The following is a 23,311-nucleotide window of genomic DNA, read 5'->3' on the forward strand; positions in this document are numbered from 1 at the left end:
CCACCCAGCTGAGGACACCCCCTCCCTGCAGCCAGGGTGCCCAGTGTCCCCCTCTTAGGGCCCCTTCTCAGGGACCCACAAAACCCACTTACCTGTTTAGAAGAAAACCATCAGCTCATCCAGTAACAACCTTCCTACTGCCTTTTAAATATTTAATGTATACGAGATCCTTTTTGGTACAAAACCATTATGCACAAGTTAAATGAAAAAAAAAAAAATCTCCACATCACCATTGTAACCCCCAAATCTTAATCCCCTTGTAAATGAGAACTCACCCTCCCAAATCCCAGTCCCTTCTCGTGAGGCTTCAGTTGGCTCACATATCCCGTCCCATTAGGGGGACGGATCCCTGCCCCAGGCATGCAGGGAACATGTCTGTTGGCAGCTGTTTGAAGCTAGTAACAGAGTCCTGGAGAGACCGTGGGTGCCCCCAGCTTCAGCCTCTGCCTTTACCCTTGCAATAAAGTCTTCCTTCTCCCCCACCCCGCCCCCACCCCACTGAATTCCCATCCCCTGAGAGTTTCAGAGCCAAGTAACGGAGAAGAGAGTCACAGGGCAGCCCCCGGCTGTCCCTGGCTAACCGAACCGCTTATCCCTGCTCTGCTCCTCCTCCCCGCTGACTCCCACCCAGGCCCCCCCAGCATCCGGGCGATGAGGAACATCACGGCCGTCGCCGGGCGGGACACCCTCGTCAACTGCAGGGTCATCGGCTACCCCTACTACTCCATCAAATGGTACAAGGACGCCCTGCTGCTGCCCGACAACCACCGCCAGGTGGTGTTCGAGAACGGGACGCTGAAGCTGACCGACGTGCAGAAGGGCATGGACGAGGGCGAGTACTTGTGCAGCGTCCTCATCCAACCCCAGCTGTCCATCAGCCAGAGTGTCCATGTGGCTGTCAAAGGTAGGCCTCGCCCAGACCCCGAGCCCACCTGGGGCTCTCCGCCACCTGCTGATGGCTCGGACAGCAGCAGCCTGGCCTGAAGGAGTGGCAGGCCAAGGAAGGGAGGGTCCTGAGCGGGTGCTCGGGAGCAAAGGGGCGGGGCGGGGGGCGATTGCAGTGGGACAAAGAAGGTTCCCTCTGTGGGTTGCAGAACAACATGGCACTGACCCGGGAGGCAGGCATGAGAGGCATGTGAGGCACAAAGGTCACTTTCTGGGCCAGAGGCCCGAGTCCGCGATGGTGGGCTGTATCAGTCAGGAGGGAGCCGCAGCACGTCAGCGGGGGCCCACCAGAGCCACCAAGATGGGGCAAGAGGCAGGTGCAGCAGGAGGCTGGGTGGAGGGAGCCTGTTCTGGGGCTCTGACTCCCCTCTACCTGCTCACGCTTTTTGAGGCCTACAGAGGACAGCCTGACAAAACCTCCGCCCAGGCCCTTCTCGCTCGCCTGGGACAGGCACGTGTTTTGGGCAGGGGTACTTAGCACGATGCCTGGTGCATAGGAGCTATTCACTACACGCCTGCGGCTTAAATGAACGAATGAGTAGAACTAAGGGACTCTGTGCCTATGTGAGCAATGACAGCTGTCCCCTTGGTTCTGGGGCTGCACAGGTGTGCCACACTCCATCCCAAATATGTTCTTGGAACTGCCGGGCAGTGAGTGAGTGGAGTGTGGCCTGGCTTCTCTGGGACAGGATAGGCAAGGAGATGCCTGCCAGGCCTGGCTGAGGAGTGACAGCTGGAATGGGAGGTCACTCATGGCCCCAGTGGGTAAGGATCTGAGGGCGTCAAGCACTGGGAAAGCCTGAGGCTCTGGGAGCATGGAGACGCCAGCCTGGGGCCCCGTGAGGGAGGAAGAAGGGCTGTGGTCTCCAGCCACTGTGCTGGTCTCCAGCACCAGACTCTAGCCGCTGTCATAATGAGACCAATATCACTGTGGCGGACCCACCACGCACCAGTCACTGTGACTTGGCACTCCACACGCTCAGTTTCATTGAACCCCAGCACAGCCCCCTTATCTCAAGCAGGTACCATTTTCTCCCCAGTTTCCAAGGCAGAAAAGGCAGAGGCACAAAAAAGTCAGGTAACTGTCACCTGGAAGCAGAATGTGTCCCAGGCCTGTCTACCTCCAGGCCCTGGGCTCTAACCCAGAGCTGGGGGAGGGGAGGGCTAAGAGGAGGAACCACTCTCCACACTCCACTTCAGGAAAGAAAGAGGCCTCGGAGACCCCCTGAGAGTCAGGAAGGGAAACAGAGACCCTGAGAAGGCTGAGAGCCCCTGTCGCCTGGGCACCTGTGTGAGGTCACCCCAGGGCAGGAAGGAAGGGACCCTGGGGCCAACATGCACCAGGAGAGGAAAGCTGGCCTGGGACCTGGGGCGGGGGAGGGGGAGGGGTCCAGGCCCGAGCAGGGGCCCTGGCAGAGGGGAAGGCCCCAGTGGGTCCCAGGCCCCTGAATCCAGATCCAAGGGCAGATTTGTGGACAGAAAGAGGGAAGTCTGGGAGAAGGAAGAATCGGGGGAGACAGACACCGCATTGGGCTGTGGCCCCTTTGAGCGTGGGGTGATAGTGGCAGGAGCAGGTGAAGTCTGGTGGACGGTTAGGTGACTGAACAGTAGCAGCAAAAGGCGGCGCCGGCACTTCCCTCGCTTGCCCCGCATGTCACCGGCGCCCTTGGGCACCCATCACCTGTCACCGTGCCAGCCGATGAGTATTTCCCGAGCTGAAGCTGAGACAGCAGTCTGGGTGGTACTGGCTTGCTGGGAGGACTCACTTTGGCCCCAAAACTGTGGGGCCGTGGCCATTTCAAGCCAGAGCAGGTGCCATGAGACCTTAGGGCGTCAGCTCCCTGCCTCCCGCTGCTACCCCTTAGTTAGGCTCAGGGGCACCCCGGCCCCCTCCTTAGCTGAGGCCTGTCCCACCTCTGTCCTGCCTGGAGTCCTGGGCAGGAGGCTCACAAGCCTCACAGGCCACCTCCCCCACTTGCTGGTGGTGGAAGATAGCAGAGCCTGCCTACCCCCTCCCAGCATCAAGGGCTGCCCGTATCCATTTCCCTTACAAGCAGTGGACCGAGAGTTTACATTGTAAACATCACATATTAAAACATCTAACCTTTGCTCCACTCCCTTCTGCCCGCCCGCACCAGTGAGCATTTGGCCAGGTTTGTTGGCTTAAAAAAAATAAATAAATAACAGGGCTCCGGCGAGCCACGGAGTACGCAGAACATCCAGAAAGCCGCTCCTGCTCATCAATTATTCAACCCCATTCAGGGAGCGATCAGTCCTAATGAATTGAATCTGATGCATTCCGTCTCAGCGACTCTCTGGGCCTGTTGTGATTGTGCTGAGCGACAAGAGGAAAGGGGGAGTGCATGTGTGTGTGTGTGTGTGTGTGTGTGTGTGTGTGTGTAAGAGAGAGAGAGGGAGAGATCTAGAGGGCAGAGCCCATGCACCAGGCACACGTGCCTCCCGCACCCAGCACAAAGCCCCGCGTTCATCAAACACCATGCGTGTGTAGAAGGTATGGGGCACGTGTGCACACGTTCCCTCTTCCCTGCCCTCAGGGTCTGAAGATCCAGCCTTGGAAGGACGGGGGTCCCCTGTTTTCTCTCCAGACCGAGAAGTGGCATTTGTGTGCGGGGCTCTGGGACCCCCTGCCCCTTCCACTCGGAAAGCTCAGGTCCTCCATCCTCCCACTCCCTGACTCCCTCTCCCCACCTCATTAGAATGCACTTTTGCAGAAGAACCCATCAGAGCTGATTATGAGCATGCTGCTTGATTAGCTGATGTGCTGTTCCAAGAGCTACTCAAGGAGGAGGGTGGAGGAGGTGCCCCTGGGCGTGCAGTGGGGCCCTGACTCTGGGTGAGGCCCGCCGGGTCCAGGGGCAGCGCGGCTGAGCCCACTCCCATCACCTGGCTGGGACATACGTCCCACTCAGGGGACCGGAGCAGAGAGCCAGGGTACAGCAAAAGGCCAGGTGGATGTGGAACAGAGCACTGGACACGGAGGATGGGTTAGAAGCCCCTCCCACCCTGCATCTCTCTGGGGGGCCATGGGCTTGCGGGCAGGAAGCAGCAGAAACCCATGCTGCTCCAAGGAGCTGGAAAAACCACTGCTGACCCCATTCCTTCTGGGACTGCTGGTCTTCTGATGAATTTTTCAGACACTGAGCTAAGAGCAGAACACACCCAACACACATGCACACACATGTGCAGAGCCCTTTGTGTCTGTGGATACACACATATACTCATTGGTTCTATATGATATGCATGTCCATGCAACAAATATACACATACTAACCTGTCCACTGTTGCACACACATGCATGCGCGTGCATGCGCACGCATGTCGGCAGTCATGTGTGCACGAATATTGGCTCTGTCCCTACCCTCCTGTAAGACACCATTCCTGAGACACAAAAGGTGACTGTGAGTGACACCAGATGAAATATTGCCAAGGTGAGCTGCTGTGGCCCAGCAAGGTGGGAGGGCTGCCGGGAGAGGGTGGGCATGCTATGTGGGCCCCTTGGGCCTTGGGGCATGTGACGCCTACTGGCAAGGGAGAGCAGGGCTGTCGGGAAGGCAAGTGCTCCTCTCCGGGCATCTAGAGACTTCCCTGGCAGGATGCTAAGAGGCGGGCACATAGATCCAACCTAGATTCGATGTCTTTAGGGCCCCCCATAGCTGAAAAATAATGTAGCAGAAAAGCATCTCTGGGCACGCAGACTGAATGTTTAATTAACTAAGAAGGCAGGCTGCGACTGGGGCTCCTTGGCTTCAGCTCAGCGAGAGAACATCTCCATCCCCACATCTGAGTCTCTCTGGGCCTCTGGAGCCAAAACGAGGCCAAGAGGGGCTTGCAGCCCATGCTCTGCAAGGCCGGGGGTGGGCGGTGCTGCCAGGCCCCTGTGGAGCGTGAACGGAAGAGGACACACACATCCGCTCCTTCCCCAGTGCCCATACTGCACACCCACACTCTGTCTTCCCTGGCAGCCCAAACCAGTGCCTGCCCTGCGCCCGGAGCCTTTGGAGGAGGGTCCCTTCCACTCCAGTGAGTGGGTTGGGGGTTTCTGTGATCCTAGGTTGGGGCTTAGGAAAAAGCCAGTCCCTGGGACCAATGCCTGCCATCCACAGAGGTGGAGGTTTGGAACCCACAGGGAGGGGATACAATGGGTTCCGTAGGAGCAGAGTCTGGTTGTCCCTGGGAGAGGGGGGCACCAGGAAAGCTCCCGCCAGCGGCCTTATTCCCTTATTCAGAGAAGGAGCTGGGATGAAAGTGCAAGAAGAGTTGGGAATGATCTGTGATTTTAAATAGGGTGGCCAAGGGAGGCCCTCCTGAGAAAGAGAGGGTTGTGTTAAAAAAAAAAAAAAAAAGGAAGTTATTATTATTCCTAAAATAGTAGAGGCTTTACAGATTACTTGGTCCAACTCCTTGGTTTTTCAGATGAGGAAATGGAGGCTCAGGGCAGAGGCAGGGTGGTTGACGGGAGGTGGCCTGTATCTGCTCACTCGCACGGAAGACAGAGGCCGGAACCCAGCTCCTGGGCACGGCTGTCTCCCCACCTCTGTGCTACACGGGCAGACACGCCGACTCCCCCCAGTGCCCTCTCTCCACTAAGCAGGCACAGTAAATAAGAAGGCTCAGTCTCAAAGACAGACAATGAGCGACACCATAAAGTGTTTATGGTCTGGGCTGGCCGTTGGCACGCCCTCATCTGTGCAACGCTCCCAAGCAGGGGGCCGTAAAGGCTTTATGGTGGCCGGGCACCTCCTAGATGGCCGCGACAACTGTACGTCCCCAGCCACTCTGTCCTCTGGCCTCTTCACCATGGTAGCATCTTGCTCCAACCCCACCTCCCTCAGCACGGAGTTGTCCTCTCCCCACAGATGACTGTGGCCAGAGCATGCCCCCTCACATTTGGGCTGGGGGTTGGAGAAATGCTGGGACTCAGGGACGGCGGGGGCGGGGGGGTCCTTTGTGCAGTCGACCCTCGGAGGTCCCTGCTCATCACTGCGATAGAGGTCATCAGAACTGGACCCCCTCCCCCACCCCACTACTGAGGATCGCTTTCCCAGAGGCAGAAATGGACACACACACGTTCAGTTAGCTCACGTCTACCTCTGAGCGTTGGGGAAGACATCCCTGACTCACGGGTCGGAAAGCAGCCCCACCTTGGGGCCGCTGCCCGCACACCCATCCCAGAGCCCCCACACCCTGTTTCTCAGAGCCTCTGGCTCACGGGGCTCCTCCACTAGGCAGGGAGCCTGTGAAGGAACCAGGACCCCTGGACTTTCTTCTCCCTCCTGCTGTACCTGCGGTTATGGAAGTATCTGAGCAGAGCCTGGAGCCAGGAAATTCCATGAGCAGCTCTGGCCCCTAACACCTACAAAAAAGGGTTCCTAAGGGGACACCTCCTTGCCTCATCGGCCTGCAGCAGGGGCAAAAGGTAGAGGGGGCCGGGAGACTGCCCTGGATCTCTGGTGTGTTGTCTGGTTGTCTGCCTTCCACAGGACAATTGTGCTTCTGAGAGCTCTGGCCAGCCCAGGTGAATGTCAAGCCCCCCGGATGGGTACTGGTCGGCTCCTGTCTCCAGGGGCATCGCAGTAGCCATCCACGTTATTCCTGAAGGCCAGAAGGGAGTGATCCCCCCTGGTTGGCCTCTGCATCATGGCTCCCTTTCCCCTCCCCCACCCCATGTACATTGTGTCCTTTAGCTCTCTGCCCAAATGCTACCTCCTCTGTGAGGCCGCGGTCACCCAGCCAGACGAGTGAGAAGTCTCACGGCTCTGAGTTCAGCATCTTTCTACTCAGGTGGTGCCTGTCCAATAATCATTGAGGGAAATATCTTGCCTTCCCTAGCAGATGATGAGCTCTTGGGGGTTCTATCTGTATTTTAAGCATGTTTCTACTTTCTCCAGCCCACACGGAGCATAATAATGCCTTCACAGACTAGGCATTTCATAAATATTAGATGAATTAGTTAATTAATGAATTAACCTGCCTTAGTAACTTGTTCCATTATCCAAATCCCTTCTTACTAAGAGAGACAGTCTTCCCTTGCATGAGCTAAGTCTCCCTGCCTGATTTCAGTCTTTTGCTTGCCACTTGCTCTGTTCACAGAGGAAATACAGCGCGAGACAAGCCCCCCCTCATCCCCGGGGCTGCTCCTTTAGCCTTGACAGCCCCTCGGCCCTCTCCTCCTTGGTAGAACCTCCCAGAACTAGCTTTGCCCACACATCCTCCTCTGCAACCCTTGAGTCTCCCCTTGGTCACGTTCAAGTGTGCCTAGGAGCTGCTTCTGGGACCATGGGAGCAAGGGCCTGACCCCCAGGAAGGACCAAGGGATAAGCTCCCTTGATAGCATCAATATAGCATCTTCAGGAATGGCATAGGAACCCCCCTCTTCTGGACGGACCCCCATCCTGTGCTCTCTCGACCCTGGCCCGCCTGACAGTTCAACGTCTAAGATCAACCCAGGAAGTCATATCTGAGCATGTGTTCACATTCATTCACTCATCCACCAGGCATTTATTGGACTCTTGCAACTGGCCAGGGAAGTCAGTCTTAGTTACTGCCCTAGAGGAGCTCCCAGACCCCCCACGGAAGGCAGGAGTGCAAACCGCCACCCTCCTGCCCTATGACAGGTGCCATGATGAAGGTGGGCACAGGTGCTGTGGGACGAGGGCAGGCCTCACAGAAGACGTAGTACTGCAGAGCTTCTGAGTGGACGAGGAGGCATTTCCCTGGAGGCCTGTGGGCTCTAGCTTCCGGCCTCTGTGGGAAGGAGAACTGGGCCAGGCCTGGTTCTGTTTGGCCTAGAGAGACAAACCAGAGGCAGATCTGGGTCTTTGCAACAGTTCCCTCAAAACATCCCAAGAGGTCAGAAGCCTTAGTCTGATCCAGGCGCCCAAACAGTCCCAGGGAGAGAAATGGCAGAGCCCAACAGAGGGACCTCTGGGAAATCCCAGCAGTCGGCATGGGACCGTTACTAGAGTCAGGAGCTTTCCAGATTTCTGGAGAAATCTCATTTGGAGATCCCCAAGACCCAGCAAACCACCCAGAATACTCGGGCAAACCCTAACCCAGGCAGTAGGCAGCCAGAGATTGGGATGGGGAGATCCAGACAAACCAGAGTCCCCGTGGACCTTGATCTGGGCCCTGGGGGGAGCACGCATGATGGGAATAAGAGGGATAAGGGTCCAACTGTGTTTGCCGAGGCACGGGCTAAGACTTGGAGCGGCGGGTGGTCACGGCACACTGATGGAGGCCCTGTAGCAGGATGAAGGGTAAAGTGGCAGAGGACACTGGGAAGGTCAGTTAAACACCCTGCTGAAGGTTATGGCTCTCATCCCATCCCTCCAAAAATGTCACTTCCTCCGGACCTAGGCTCTTGATCAAGAACTTTCCAAGGGAGCCAAAGGGCTGCCAAGGGTGATTCTATGCCTAACCCCCACCACTCTGGGAGGGAAGCTCCCTGCTGAGCCCTGAAATCCTTGGGGTGCAGGAAGGGCTTTGGGGTGTAGGGAGGGCCTTGGGCATGCCTAGGATGCCACCATCCTCTCCCCCCAGGGCTCGGCCCTGCTGGTGGTCCCTGTGGGTAGGCCTGTGGTGGAAAGCAGCAGGCTTCCCAGAGGGCGGGGTGCTGGAGCCTGGGAGAAGGCCAGAGGACTGTGGACAGCCTTGTAATTTAATTATTTGATTGCAGAAAGGAGATCTCATCTACGGGGTGCTCAGCCTTGTTAAGCTAATTGTCTGTCTCCTTCTCTCTCTTCTCCCCCCACTTGCTGGGGAAGTCGCTGTGGCCTAATTGAGTTATCATGAAGATAATGGCTGATGCCCTAGCCAGAGCTGAAAAAGGAGGATCCCTCTCACAGAGGCTCAGGCTCCAGACAGGCCCCTCAGGGGCGAAGATGTGGGCTGTGGGGTGGGCTGGATCTCTGGGCGGGGAGGGAGGCTGTGCAGATCCTGCTCAGCCGGATGAGTGGCATACTGGTTGTCTCACAAAGGACAGGGCTCCCTCTCTGCTCCTCCCTGCCACGCGACGGGGGCTCACCGATGAGACGAAAGAGTCTTTGGGCAGGGCGTGTCTGGGGTTTCTTGGAGAGGCACCAGGCAGCACAGGGAGACAGCGTGGACCCTGAGAACAGGGACACCAGGTCTCAATTCCCTCTGTCACCTCTTAGGAGCTAGATGGCCAAGGGCAAGTGACTTCTCCATTCTGAGCCTCAATGTTCTCATCTGTGAAGTGGGAATGGTTATGCTACATCATGTTATTGGGGAAGGATTCAGGGTGCTAGCACATGAAAACCATGGGCAGGGCTGGGGCGGGAGATGGGAGCTCTGCTGGAGGAGGCCAGCAGACAGCATCCTGGCTTTCGGAGGCACAGCTGTGGGGCAGGAGCTGGGGACAGTCTCAGTGCCCCCCTTCACACTCACACAGTCCCCCACGCCTGACATTGGGGCACAGCACCCCTGTCGTTCACAGGTCTCAGAGAGCTGACGTATCTTTGGGATGAGAAGGTGGCCCCGGGCCATTGAGGAGCAGCAGGAGAGTGAGGGCAAAAACCGAGCAGCGTCTGCAGGCAGATGGGAATCCAGGAACACAGCATCATGGCAGGGACAAGTCTGAGGGTCAGGATTAATGCAGGCCCATGAATGCCCTACACAGAGACAGTGGGCCCAGGCCTGGGCGGGCAAGGGGATGAGAGCAAACCTCCAGGGGCAGCCCTGTCTGCAGGTATAGGACAACGCACTGCTGCCCTGGGGAATTCTACCCCCAGGGGCAGGAGGGGCCGGGAGGTGAAGCCGTGAGGCAGTCGCTGCTGGCCAGGCTGGGGCACACGGGGGCATCTGACAGCATCCACCCCCCTTTGCCTTCCCAGTGCCCCCTCTAATCCAGCCCTTTGAGTTCCCACCTGCCTCCATCGGCCAGTTGCTCTATATCCCCTGCGTGGTGTCCTCGGGGGACATGCCCATCCGCATCACCTGGAGGAAGGATGGACAGGTGATCATCTCAGGCTCGGGCGTGACGATCGAGAGCAAGGAATTCATGAGCTCCCTGCAGATCTCCAGCGTCTCCCTCAAGCACAACGGCAACTACACGTGCATCGCCAGCAACGCGGCGGCCACTGTGAGCCGGGAGCGCCAGCTCATCGTGCGTGGTAAGCCGAGAGGCTGAGGCTGGGGAGTGAGGGCCCAGCCCCGTTGGCTGCCAGCAGTGTCTCTAGATTTGGGGTTGGAAAACAGCTGGCCTTAACTAAGATCAAGAAGTTCAAATCTCTTGCTTTCCAGGCCCAGACCCAGAGGCCCTGTTCAGTTAGCCACTGGCAGGGTGAGAGCTGGGTCGCGGGACTCCCAGTCCTCAGCAAGACCCCTCAGCATCTTGAGTTCCAGAGCTGCCTCTTCTCAACTTGACCATGGTGCAGGCAGGGCTGGCACAGACGAGGAGGTTAGAGACCACAGAAGAGCATTAGAGACAGATGACTGGTTTCTCCCTAACCGTCCCTCTTCCCATAGTGCCCCCGCGATTTGTGGTCCAGCCCAACAACCAGGACGGCATCTACGGCAAAGCCGGCGTGCTCAACTGCTCAGTGGATGGCTACCCACCGCCCAAGGTCATGTGGAAGCATGCCAAGGGTGAGCCCCTGGCCAGCCAGCATTTCCGAGCCCGGTCAGGGAGTGGGGAGAAGGAAGCTGATGGGGGCTTGGGCCCGTTTTCCCACACACAACTCCTACCCTTGGGTGGGAGCTCTAGGTGGGAGTCCTGGGTTCTAAGCTTTCAGGGGATCCCAAGCTGTACTCACTCTGGATGTTGTCCTCCGCCGCCCTCGGGGATCGGCAGACTGGGAGCAGCTAGCATGCCGACTCCAGATTTCCTCTAGTCCCCACAGATTGACCTCTCCTCTCCTCCATCCAGCCCTAGAACTCCGAGTATGTCTGCTTTCCCCAGCCCTCCCCACCCTGCTTGGGGTCCCGGAACCTCCTAGGCCCCTGCTCCTCACCAAACTATTCTGGGATTGCCGTCCTTCTTGGAGCCTAACATCATCCCAAGGGCACAGTTGGTATCTGACCAAGTCCCATGCCAACCTCTTGTCGTAGGCCGTGCCCATCACTGACAATGGGGAGATGGGGAGGAGACCACAAAGCCGCCCCTTGGAAGATGGCTGGCTTCTTTCCCAGACCTGGCCATCCAAGACCAGGCAGCTGCCGTTTTAGGGCTCCATCTCACCTTTGCCTGTGGCCAAGTGGCCTGAGACAACTCTTGGTCTCCAAGCTCAGCCCTGAGGCTCAGCGCCAGGGCAGGCTTTGAACTGAGGTCCCCAACTCCACCCCCTTACCTGAGAGCTGGGGCAGGGTCAGACCTCTGTGAGGCCTTCCAGCCACCCAGAGGAGCACTTTGGGAGTGCTGCAAGATAGCCCTAGGTCAGCAGGAGAAAGATGTCCGTTGGGGCACTCCAACCTGACCCAACCTGTGTGATAGCCTGGGCCCCAGCCCCCTAACAGCTGCCTCCTTCCAGGGAGTGGGAGCCCGCAGCAGTACCACCCGGTCCCCCTCACCGGCCGCACCCAGATCCTGGCCAACAGCTCACTGCTGATCCGCCACGTCCTGGAAGAGGACATGGGCTACTACCTCTGCCAGGCCAGCAACGGCGTGGGCACCGACATCAGCAAGTCCATGTTCCTCACCGTCAAGAGTGAGTCCTACCCACGCACGGCGCTCCCAACCACAGGCTGGGGCCCGTCTCCACACTTGCCCAGCGGCCACTGTTCCATCTGTGAGCGGGAGGCAGGGAGGGTTCCTGACCAGAGGTGCACTTGGGACACTCAGGTGGGAGGCTCAGACTCCCTGTGACCTTGGCCAAGTCACCTCATCTGTCTAGGTTTCAGCATCTTCCCTGTACTAGAGGTTCATTTCCAGCCCACCCTCCCCACCAAACTGCTTGAGGAACACAGGAACTGATCACGGGAAGGGGAAGATATTTGGGGAAAGTCAAAAGAGCACTGAGACTCATCTGTGACTTCCAAATCCCAGAACAGAGCTGACCTCACAGCCTCAGAAGCCCAGAATATCCCAGAATTCTGTTAAATCCCATGCAGATATTCCTACCAAATAAGACTATCCCTTTAGAGTCTTGGGGTCCATATCATGGTCCCGCGGGGAATGGTGTCAGAGGAACAGTGTCCATCTGACCCTGTGTCAGGAAACGGGCCACGGGCCATGCGGAACAGGGGTGAGAGCCCGTGTTTTAACACCCAACCAAAGCCAAGTGGGAATCTAGGCACCACGTTGTCATTGTTGTGACCTTGATGAGTTTGCTTGACCTTGCCATCCATACCTCATTTCCCTGGTAGAGACCCATCCCCGTTCTGTTCTGCGTCAGGAGTGAGTGCGATAGTATGTGGCGAGCAGCCCGTGTGATACCGGCATCCAGCCAGCCTTCAAAGGCTTACCAGTTTGGCTATTGGTACCGGCCGTCCCTGCAGTGTGGTCAGTGTGGGAATGACTGCCGAGGGCAGTGCCCGGTGTGGGGTCCCTCCTGGAAGAATCCGAGCTTCTTTATTGCTTGCCAAAGCCCGTGTTCAGCTCCGCACCAGACAGGGAAGCCCCAGCGATCGATGCGCGGGGAGCTCCGGGCGCCGGAATCCCCGCCCTGGGGAGCCGCTTCCCTCACACTATCAAAAAGCACTTTGTCCTTAATAAAACCAGGCAATCAATCTACATCCCTCAGCCGGGGAGAACTTCGCTAATTCCGCCTGCGTGAGGTGAGAGGGATCTAGCAGGCACCTCGCGGAACCGTCCCTGGAAGCCTATCCTTCCCGCCCCCGTCAGTAGCGGGGATGAGCCCAGACCTTGAGTCTTTTTTATCTTCGTGTTTGTCCTTTGCTCTTTCTTCTCGAAGCCAGGGGATTCCGCCACACAAGCGTGGCTGTGGCTTTGCGGCCCCCGGTGTGTGGGATGAGGGGGGACACGGGGGACCCGGCGGCCAGGAGGCGGGCGGTGTGACGTTCCCTGACATCCTGGAGGGACCCGGGGCAAGTCACCTCACTCCTCAGGCCCTGCATGTTTCTGGCAGCGTCCGTGCTGCGTGGCCCAGGCAGCTGAGCGACAGCCCGAGATGCTCAGAGGAAGCCCATTTTGTAAATTCAGGGCAGCCCTGTGAGCGTGTGCCACACGGACTCTCTCTCTCACACACACACACACACAAGGCGATGTCAACGCCAGGCCCCCTCTTCCCGAGGAGCTTCTTACCACGCCCATCACCTGTGGGCACAATCTGGAGCTCGTTCCCTCCTCCCCTCGCCCTCGACCTGTTGTCAGCCACCTTGTCACTCACCTTTGCTTCCTTCCACAGCAAGGCACACGCGCACACACGCCTTTCTCACATCTGCTCTGTCTCACAGACACCTCGGGTCATATTTTCCCGCTCGCCGCACCTCCCTCGCACTGCCGGGGATGCGGTGTCTCTCCACACCTCCTCGCACAGCCTCTCCTCTGCTGCCACCACTCTCAGCCGATGGGCCGTCTTCCAGCTGTGCTCTCTCCGACCGCCTCACACGCAAGCGCGCCTTAGATGGCCTTTCCCTGACACACTCCCTGGGCCACAAACGCCCCCTTGCATACCAGCCCCATGCTCCCCGGTGACCCGCTCGCTCGGCCATGCTAGGGGGCCCCCTGCACCACCCCGAATGACAGCAGGACAGGAGGAGCAGGGCCGGGGCATTGGAGGCCTGAGGGCAGCCGAAATGGAAAGGCTGAGCACAGCACAGCCTCTCTCTGGGGCTGGAGGGTCTGCCGGCCCTTCTGCAGCCGCCTGGACCACGCTACACAGCAGCCAGCTGCCGGAAGAGGCTCCCGAGACAGTGGGATGGGGGTGGGAGTGGGCACTGGGATGGGGCACAGAGGGTCCCGATTTTCTTTGGGAACTTCGTCCACTCCGCCTCCTGATGTGTTTACGCAGGCATGTTGCTCTAGGTTACCGACCCCCAGCTGCTCCCCTTGCTCGTCCTCCTCCCCTCCCCGGTGCTGCTCTGTCCTTTCCTCCTTCATTCCCTCAGCCTTCTCCCATCTTCCCACCCTGACTTCAGTGGAAAGGGCACAGGAAGGGAGGGAAGAACCTTCAGGACCCAGGCGCGTGCGTCACCCGTCAGGTGGCTGGGGACACGCCATTCCTGGCCATCCCTTAATCCATCTCAAACACTCACCACCACCAATGCTCCCCTCACCCACCTGCAGACTTGGCCACAGGAACTGCCATTCCAAGGTCTCAGAGCCAATGTCAAGACTTGTGTCGTTGCACACTCAAGGAAATGTTGACCCAATATGGCGCCACTCTGTCAGACCTCATCCTTTTGTGAACTCTGAGAAAGCAAACTGGCCCTCATCCCAGATAGTAGCCAGATAGAGGAAGTATAAACATCAAAGGGACGCACATCATAAAAAGCATCCAAGTGTCAAAGTGGACATTTGTGGTTGGTTTCTCTTAAGGAGTGTCTGTACCATTGGCCCCTATGGTTTGCAATAATAATTCAGTGGATCTCCACTGAGCGCTCGCTAAATAGGCCGACTGAACACCAAGACTAAGAGCGTGGACTTTAGAACCAGACGGGTCTGGGTTCAAATCCCAGCTCTGCAACTTGATAGCTTTGACGTCTTGGACCGTGATCTCTGCAAGCCCCGATTTCCTTCTCGATAAGTTTGGGATTAAAATACTTTTTACTCATCAGAAAGGATTACATGAAACACGGGCTTAGAGCAATTAACGTGATAACGTGGCACCAAATACACATGCAATAATCGTTAGTAATCGTTCGTTTGGGGGGCTGAAAATCTAGTGATGAGTCCGACAGAGTTGCTGTTTTCAGAGAATTTAGAATCTTGAGGAGGAGGTAGACATCTACCCCAAACAACTATTATGGACAAAATGACAAGTGCCTCACAAGGCAACAAACAAGGCAATACAAAGAGAATCAGGGAAGGAAAAGTCAATTTTGACTTTGGGGTGAATGAGGAAGTGTCCAGAAAAGCTCCACAAAGCAATAGTCTCTAAGTGCGGATTAACGGACACGAGGATCTGGTCGGAACCAACAGCGACAGATGTCATTCCATCCTGGAGGAAGAAGCACAACAACGGCGTGGAGGCAGGGCAGTCCACGAGGGTCATTTGGTGAACTGGGAACTTCAGTGTCTGGTGGAGACTGAAGGGAATTGGACAGGGAGCACGAAAGGTCAGGTGCTTATGGGCTCTGGAAGCTAAGCCCTTCCTTTCTCGGTAGCATTGACTTTTTTTTTTTTTTTAAAGATTTTATTTATTTATTTGACAGAGAGATTACAAGTAGGCAGAGAGGCAGGCAGAGAGAGAGAGGAGGGAAGCAGGCTCGCTGCTGAGCAGAGAGCCCGATGTGGGACTCGATCCCAGGACCCTGAGATCATGACCTGAGCCAAGGCAGCAGCTTAACCCACTGAGCCACCCAGGCGCCCGGTAGCATTGACTTTTGATGTCAGGCAGCAAACTAGAGTTCCAAGCACTCAGGGGTCTGACGGGAGTCAGAATTCCAATGACCCTTGTAGGCAACTGACCAGGCCTGACTGGCCCCCCACGGCTCCCTGGTCCCCCAGAGTACTGGTGTGAGCTGAGCCCGTGATCGCCTGAGCTTATGGCCCTGCCTTGCCACTGTCACAGGCCAGCACGTAATAACTTAGAGAGCTCTTCCTCTGCCTGGCCTGTAAGTTCAGCAGGGAATAAGTTGTTTCCCAAGAAGGTAAGGCACTGGCTCAAGGTCAGTGCGTGATATAGTCCCAGCTGAGACTGGAACTTCCCTCTGTGGGCTCCAGGTTTGGTAGGAAGTACAAAGACCTGGAGTCAGAAGGTGCCGGCTCCAGGTCCGTGACTCACCGGCCACATATCCGAGAGCTACCCCCTTCCTTCTCTGGGCCTTGGGGTGCGCCTCTGAACAGTAAGAATCCTGTTCTAGAATCTGGCCCCTAACTGACCCCAAGGTTCTTTCCAGATCAAACTATCTATGGTTCTCGCAGTGTCCGTGGTCCTTTCAGGACATCAGACCTCCTTCCAGGACTTGGTTGAAAGTAAATATAATTAACAAAACACCACAACCAGCTACCTTTTATGTCCATTTGAAAATGAAAGAGAGAGAGAGAGAGAGAGAGAATGACTAAAAGGAGGAGAAAGCAATCCTTCCTCCAACTGGCACATAGGGAAAAATAAAAAACCATCTTCAAAAAGAATGCTTTACGGAGAGGTAGGTGAAGAGCCAGGCTGCTTAGTCTGCGGTGTGAGGGGCTGTCTGTGTTTTGATGTCGTCACCATGGCGGTGGCTCCCTGGACTCAGAGGCCCTCTTGTGCCGCCGGTTACCTGATTAGACAGGTTCTGTTATATCCCCCAGACTCTCCTCCACTTTGTAAATGCTCCGGCGATTGGGCCGAGGCAGAACTCATGGCCAATTAAACCCACAAGGGCTCTTTGTTTGGTCTGAGTTTTGATTTGTTTGTTTAGCAAAATGTCAGACCAATTAAAGCCAGATCCAAGAGCCCTCTCCTAGCACACATCCAGCTGCCGAGTCACTGGGAGGCAGGAAGCAGGAGGCTGGAGCCAAGTGGGGACTGGAGGGGGGGAGGGGCCCACACTAGGGAGGGAAGTCCCGGGCCTGGGTAGACGAGGTCACCGGTACAGAGGGCAGGATACAGAGCCTTGGAAAGACAACCGTGTGTGCCATGACCCAAGATGATCCCAACTTCAAATTTGCCCAAAGGGCATTCTTGCTTTTCAGACAGGAGCAGCCCTTCCCTTGCACCCAGTAACTGGAGCTCCTGCTTGAAAGGGCTTCTTCTGCCCTCATCAACCCCTGTCCCTCCCGCAGGGCAAGGGGTCTATGGCCAAAGGAAATGGCTACCCAGAGCTCACAAACCCCTTCTAGACCACGTTCCAGGTACCTAGGGGATTCCCTACCCAAATGCCCCAAGCCGATCTCTAGGATCTTCTGCAGTTTTTTTTCCCCAATCTGTCCTCCCAAGGAGGGGCCCTACCACCAGCATGACCCCTAGACTGAAGAGATGGCTATTTTTAGGACACCCATGTGGGTTGGGATGAGCACACACATACTCGTAAGGGCCCTCTGGGCACATGAGAAGAAACAGGTACAAGGAAACCAAGCCGCTGGCCCAAGGTTTTCCTCTGTGGTTCCTGGTGGTAGGGCCTGTCTCCTTACCAGACTGGAGCTCCCTGAAGGCTGGGCCAGTCCTCCCTGCCCTTGTGGGAATGCCTGCCTCTGGCACCCACCTTGGTAGTGGTCTCTGACCACTCTGGCCTGTCTTGCTGGGGACAACAGGCCGACTGACCCCAGCCCTAGATCTGGGGCTGAGGCTGACCGTGCCCTAGCCAGCGAGTTTAGTGACAGTACTTAGCCTGTCCACCCCAGGGCTGGTCCTCAATCAGGAGGGAGGAGGGAATGAACCATTGCCATGATTTCCATGGCAATGATTATCCAGCTGGCTCTTTGGTCTTATTGATTTTTAGGCTTCATAGAATACGGAGCTGCGCTTTCCCTCCTGCTTCATCAAACAGGGATGAGCAGAGAGGCTGGACATAGCGTGTCTCCAGGCCAGGCTCCGTCCTGCTCTCCCCAGTGCCAAATCCTCCCAAAGAGGTCTGCAACCACGGGTCCACCCAGGCTCTCCCCACCCTGTGCAGGACCCAGGGACACCAGAATGAAGGGATGGCTTGGGGGACAGGAAGGCCCCGTACGGGGAGACAGAAGTCCTGATCTCTTGTCTCAGTGTCCCCCTCTACACACTGAGTAAACGGGGGCCAGTCACTTCGTCTCCCCAGACTCAGTTTTCACCTCTGCTGAGAGAAGTCCCTCTCCCTCTGTCCCCTTTCCTCAGCCCCGAAGACAGGAACAGATCTCAACAAACGGGCCATCTTCTGCTGTTCTGATAGAGACCAGGCAGGCACGTGTTACCAGTTCTGGAACCTTGCTTTCAGAAGCCAGAGCCCTCGGGGTTTCGAGGGTTAGAGATAAAGGCATGTTCGAACAAAAGCACGTGGGTGATCTTCCCTCTAGAGGCCAGCAGTGTCACCAGAGCATGTCCTATCCGGTGCCACAACCCAGCCCCAAACCGGTCCTTTGTACAAGGTTTCAAGGTAGAATAAAAGTCTCTGTGTGGAACAGCCCCCTTTCCTGGCCCCTCCTTGCCTCTCCATGACAAGCCAGGTCCCCAGACAAGCTGGAAGGGACAGCTGGAATGACCCTGCCTGTGTGACTTCTAGTCCCAATGTGAAAGTGCCTGTACCTGGAGACATCTTGGCCCCAGGCTCACTGGGGCCCCTAGCTTCTGGCTAGAGGCTTTAGGCGGTTGTGGCAGGCAGTCCCCATGACCACAAGCACAGGAGAGCATCCAGATGGCTCTGGGCTCTAAGGTGTCCTTCAAGACCTTCCTTATGTTCAGCTCCAGCAGTTCTGATGAACAGAATTTTGTGCATCCTATATGCAATCAAGGAAAAGGTGCAGTAAACATTCTGACACACAAGGGAGTGGGGGTTCTCACTGAGTGGCCCAGTTTACTGGATGAGAAAACACAGGCAAGCAGAAAGCAGAAGCAGAGCCTCCAAACCCTGCCCTAAGTTAGGAGCCTTGGTTGTGTTTGGAGACCCTCTGGATGGTAGGGGCAGAACAGATTTTTAGATCAGTCAACTAGCAAACAGGTGCTTCCTGGTTAAATCTCCACTCCTGCCCCCCAGGAACTCAGACACTAGTGAGGAAGCTGGAACCAACCTTCAGGAAACAAGGCAGGATCACATGCTAAGGGGTCTGGCTCTAAAAGTGCAACGTTAGATCAGGGATGGGAAAACCCAGCGCAGACAGATGTGGTCAGACAGAGCTTTCTAGAGGAGTGAGACTTGAGCCTTAAAGAAGAGGTGGCAGAAGGAATAGCATGAGCAAAGGCACTGGGGTAGGAAGCCGTGTGGGAGGCCACGGGGAGAATCTCTAATGAGAGGGTGGCAGCCCAGGATTAGGGAGAGAGCGTGTGGAAATAACGGCGGGGAAGTCTGCACTGATACTAGGATCGGGAGCAGGGAATGGAGGGAAAGGGGGAATCTGAGGGTCATTAGGAAGGAACAAGCACCAGGTGTTGACGACGCCGCGAACATGGAGCCGGGAGAGCCAAGGTTTGAAGCCGAGTTGAGCGGCACCATGGGGTCACCAGCAGAAGCGCAGCCGATGAGGATGGAGAAAGGTGTGTTCACTTCGGCCAGGTCCAGGCAGGATGACAGGGTCCTCTGGGGCAGCTAGACACTGGCTGACACTCTGCCAGGATTTCTGCCTAGAGCAGCGTGGTAGCGCTGGCACAATCCCCACGCCCCATAGGTGACTCTTGAGTCATCGTGTTTAGCTGGCAGGTGTCCTGTCCTGGGCCAGAAAGAATGAGACCAATGGACAGACCAGAGAATCTCCCCAAGCCCTGCCCCCACCCCATCCCTGCCCAGCCCTTGGGGCCTCCAGCCTGGGAGCACCAGGCTTCCGTCTGGCCTCTCGGGTCTACGGACAGTCGTGATGTGGTGGGATTGAGATTCTAAAGATTCTCTCCTGCTCATGTTTGCTCGTGTGCTGGCCTGCCGCTGTCCACTCTTCATTCAGTAGTCACAGAGTCCCCCCGACTACCTCTCCCTGGTGTCGGGGATAGGGGTCGAGTACGTGGGGCCCCAGCACGCTGGCGCACCTGCGTGCCCACGGCCAGCCTGGGCCCGGGGTGGGAGGAAACGGGGAGGGGGTCCCCATGGTGCAGGCAAAGCAAAACGCACACCGCCTCCCACCTCAGTAAGCCCCCTCCAGCTCCGTGCAGGGAAGCGGGGAGCAGTCCTCCCTGGCACTCGGCACAAAGACAGACCTCTCTCACACCTTGGATCCCTGTATAACTTTCCGGGGACATGCGTAGCAAAGTCCCACAGACCAGATGGCTTAAAAACCCAGAAATGTGTTCTCCTGCCCTGCTGGGAGGCTAGACACGCAAAAATGCAGAGGTCGGCAGGGCCGTGCTCTGTGTGCAGACCCCAGGGGCACCAGCTTCCCTTCCTGCTCCGGCCTCTGCCTCACCTCACACTTCTCCCTGTGCATCCTCACACCAGTTTTCCTCTGAACCCGTCCCTTCTGAGGACACCAGTCCCATTGACTAGGGGCTCACCCTGCTCCAGGAAAATGTAATCAAGATATAAGCTAACACAGCAACTACAAAAACCCTATTTCCAAATAAGGTCCCATTCACAGGTACCAGGGGTTAGGACTTGACTATGTCTTTGGGGAGCCACAACCCAACCCGTAACAATACCTGGGTGATTATACGGTAACGTCATGCTTTCCAGAACTCTGACAGCTGAAATGTCATCCCCTCCAACATCCTACAACTGTCCTTGTTTAAACGCAACAAGCAGAAACTCCTGTGCACGGAACTCTAGAGCCGGGGGTCAGCAAACCGGGCCTGAGGTCAAACGTGACCAGCTGCCACTTTTGCTGGAAAGCAGCCTTGCCCATTCTTCCTGTCTTACTGCCCAGGGCTGCTTTCAGGCTACAGTGGCCGGGCTGAGTCATCTTAACAGAGACCTATGGCCTGCAACGTCTGAAATGTCTACTGTCTGGCCCTTTACAGAAAGACCCTGCTGATCCTTGCTCTAGGGGGATCCCAGCGATGACCCAGAAGGGCCTCTTCCCAGTAACTAGAGATGGCGTCACCATCCGCATGCTGGTGTCCGGTAACTTCAGAGCATTCTCTCATCTCTAACATGGGAATAAAAATACCACCCACCTTCTTGGGTGGTGGGGAAGAGGAGTGGGGAGAATTTAATGAGATAATTCATGTAAAGCATGAATCTAGGTGCATGGCAGAGAGCAAGCATTCTGTACATGGTGGTTATTTTTAAGATCAGTGTCATTTTCCCAACATTCTGGGGAGAGAAGAGGGCCAGAGGCAGGGGAGAAGCGGGTCCCCGCCCTGACTTAAGAATATGCCTGGAGGGCGCCTGGGTGGCTTAGTGGGTTAAGCCGTTGCCTTCGGCTCAGGTCATGTTCTCAGGGTCCTGGGATCGAGTCCCACATCGGGCTCTCTGCTCAGCGGGGAGCCTGCTTCCCTCTCTCTCTCTCTGCCTGCCTCTCCGACTACTTGTGATTTCTCTCTGTCAAATAAATAAATAAAATCTTAAAAAAAAAAAAAAAAAAGAATACGCCTGGAGTCCGGGCTTGGACTCCTTGGCAAGCAGCCAAAAACTGACTGACCCCATTTTAAAGCTGGAGAAAGCGAGGCCTGGTGAGCCGGAGGGTCTCAACAGGGACCACCCTGGAGCAGAAAGCAGGTCTGTAGTCTGAGTCTCAAAGATCCCGCCCTTGGAGACCCTCACCCCAACCCCCTTCGCACACATGTACCCACCCACCCCACCCCCCCACACACGTGCAAACACACACACACACACTGTTCTTGCCGGGTGGCCCCCCCAACACACACACACAGGCAGTGGACAGCAAGGGTCCCATGGGGCCCTGCCTCCCCAGGCATCTCCCCACCACCCCTCAGAGCGAAGCTGATTGCTTGCATGCAATTTGAATTCATCTCATGCTTCAGGTGGAGCTTGGCTAATCAGGGGAGACGTGAAGCCGAAGTGGGTCCAATCAAATTAACAACGCCGCGGCCCTGGCTCTTTAAGAAGGGAGAAAACAAAGCAGAAACCAGAAGGCACCTCCGCCCCTCCAACCAGCTCTTCCCTGGGGAAGCCAGAGCTGCTGCCTGGCTGAGCTCAGAGGACTGCCACCCACCCTGCCCCAGGCCCAGCACCCCGTGTGCCAACAATGCCCCTTTGTGAAGGCTTATCTCACTCCGCCAAACAGGGCTGCCGTTCTCCTCACGATCTTGTTAACAAGGAGGAGACACAAGCCTTTGGGGGGAAGGAGGGGAGTCGGCTGCTCTGGGGGAAGGAGGGGCCCCTCACCTCAAATGGGTACATGTAATCCTTTCCCAAACAAAAGATGAGAGCTTCTGAGCCAGGAGGCTCCCTGCTCCTCTGACAAGTGGGTTTGTAGAGCTCGCCAGAGCCTTTGGGGTCTCAGTTGTCCCCTGGAAAATCCTCTCCCAAGGGGGCAAAGAGGGGGACATCTGGAAAACCATTTTAGCCTGCCCAGAGCATCCTAATTAGTGAAAAGCTCAGCGCAGATCCTCATGAGGTTTCAGTTAGACTCTCAGAAGGACTTCCCGAAAAGGGGAACTTCTGCCTTGGAGATGTGAAGAACCACAGGACTTTGCTGCCCTTGTTTCGATCCTGTTGGCTCTAAGATGGTCCTCCCTGTGGCGGAGGCAGCACCCGAGGGCATGTGCTTAGAATGGGAGGTAGAACGGTGAAGGGGGGGTTCCTCTGCCCTGACTGTGGTTCTTCCCCCAGACCACGTGTGAGGATCATCCAGGTCGGGGAGGCTTTTAGGGAAATCCGCCACCAGCCCCAGCCCCGCCCTGGACCAACTAAATCAGAGCCTCTGGGCATGGGGACCGTGCCCTAAGATTTTTTCTTTTTTAACTTTCCAGGTAATTTGTACGTGTAGCCAGGCCTGAGGACTTCCTCAACCCTCTACCCCAGACCTCCCACCTAAGAGAGCAGAATAGCCTAACCCCTTGGTCTCCTGGTTTCCAGATCAATCTCCTCCCCGCCGTGTTCACTGAGTTTCTCTTCAGGGACGCTGGGCTCTTCGCGCTCCTCTTCCTGGCTACCTGCACCCCTGTCCACGGCGCTGTTCTGGCCGGTGTCCCGTTGTGGGTAAAACCATAGGCACCTGGGCTAAGTCCTGCCTCTGCCACTGGCTAGCTGTGTGATCTCGGGCAGTTAACGTCTCTAAGCCTCAGTTTCCCCATCAGCAAAGTGGAAACCAAAACAAGGTTGTTGGGGGATTAAGCAAATTGATGCACGTAGAAGAATGCAGGACAGAGCTGGCCCGCAGGCAGCCCTCAGTCACGGAAAGGCCCGTGAGGACCACAGACTCCTGCCCACAAAGGGAGTGGAGAGGCACCCCGTGCTTCCTTTCGGAATGCAACGTTCCTTGCCTTTTCCACATTTGATCCGGCCTCTCCCAACCGCCAGTGGCGTCCCGTCCTATTTCTTCCATGTTCTCCTTCCTGCACATACTGCTTCTCTCCTTTGGGCATTCATCACTGAATCTTCCCTCCCTGGTGACTTGGGGACTTGTCAGAAACACCAGCTGAGCTCCAATCACCAGGCGGAAGAGAGGGAGGGAGACGGAGACAGAAGCAGCCTGACTCACTGCCTGCTAACTGCTGTCCCCAGCACCCTAGCTCCACCTTGCCTGGCCTCCTGGCCCCACCACCCC

The 23,311-nt window shown here is 56.5% G+C and overlaps 1 protein-coding gene across 1 annotated transcript in view; it reads left to right on the forward strand.

Annotated features, from left to right (window-relative positions):
- The window catches only part of DSCAML1 (DS cell adhesion molecule like 1), a 338,141-nt gene that overhangs the window by 248,424 nt on the left and 66,406 nt on the right, over positions 1-23,311 (forward strand). Inside the window, exons 8-11 of the mRNA XM_045080488.1 lie at positions 632-904; positions 9,819-10,097; positions 10,453-10,572; positions 11,454-11,630. Of these exons, the coding sequence (XP_044936423.1) occupies positions 632-904; positions 9,819-10,097; positions 10,453-10,572; positions 11,454-11,630 (849 nt within the window). The remainder of the gene's footprint in view (positions 1-631; positions 905-9,818; positions 10,098-10,452; positions 10,573-11,453; positions 11,631-23,311) is intronic.

Source organism: Mustela putorius, unplaced genomic scaffold, assembly GCF_011764305.1.
Source record: "Mustela putorius furo isolate JIRA1106 unplaced genomic scaffold, ASM1176430v1.1 tig00000460_pilon_pilon_pilon, whole genome shotgun sequence".
NCBI lineage: Eukaryota > Metazoa > Chordata > Mammalia > Carnivora > Mustelidae > Mustela > Mustela putorius.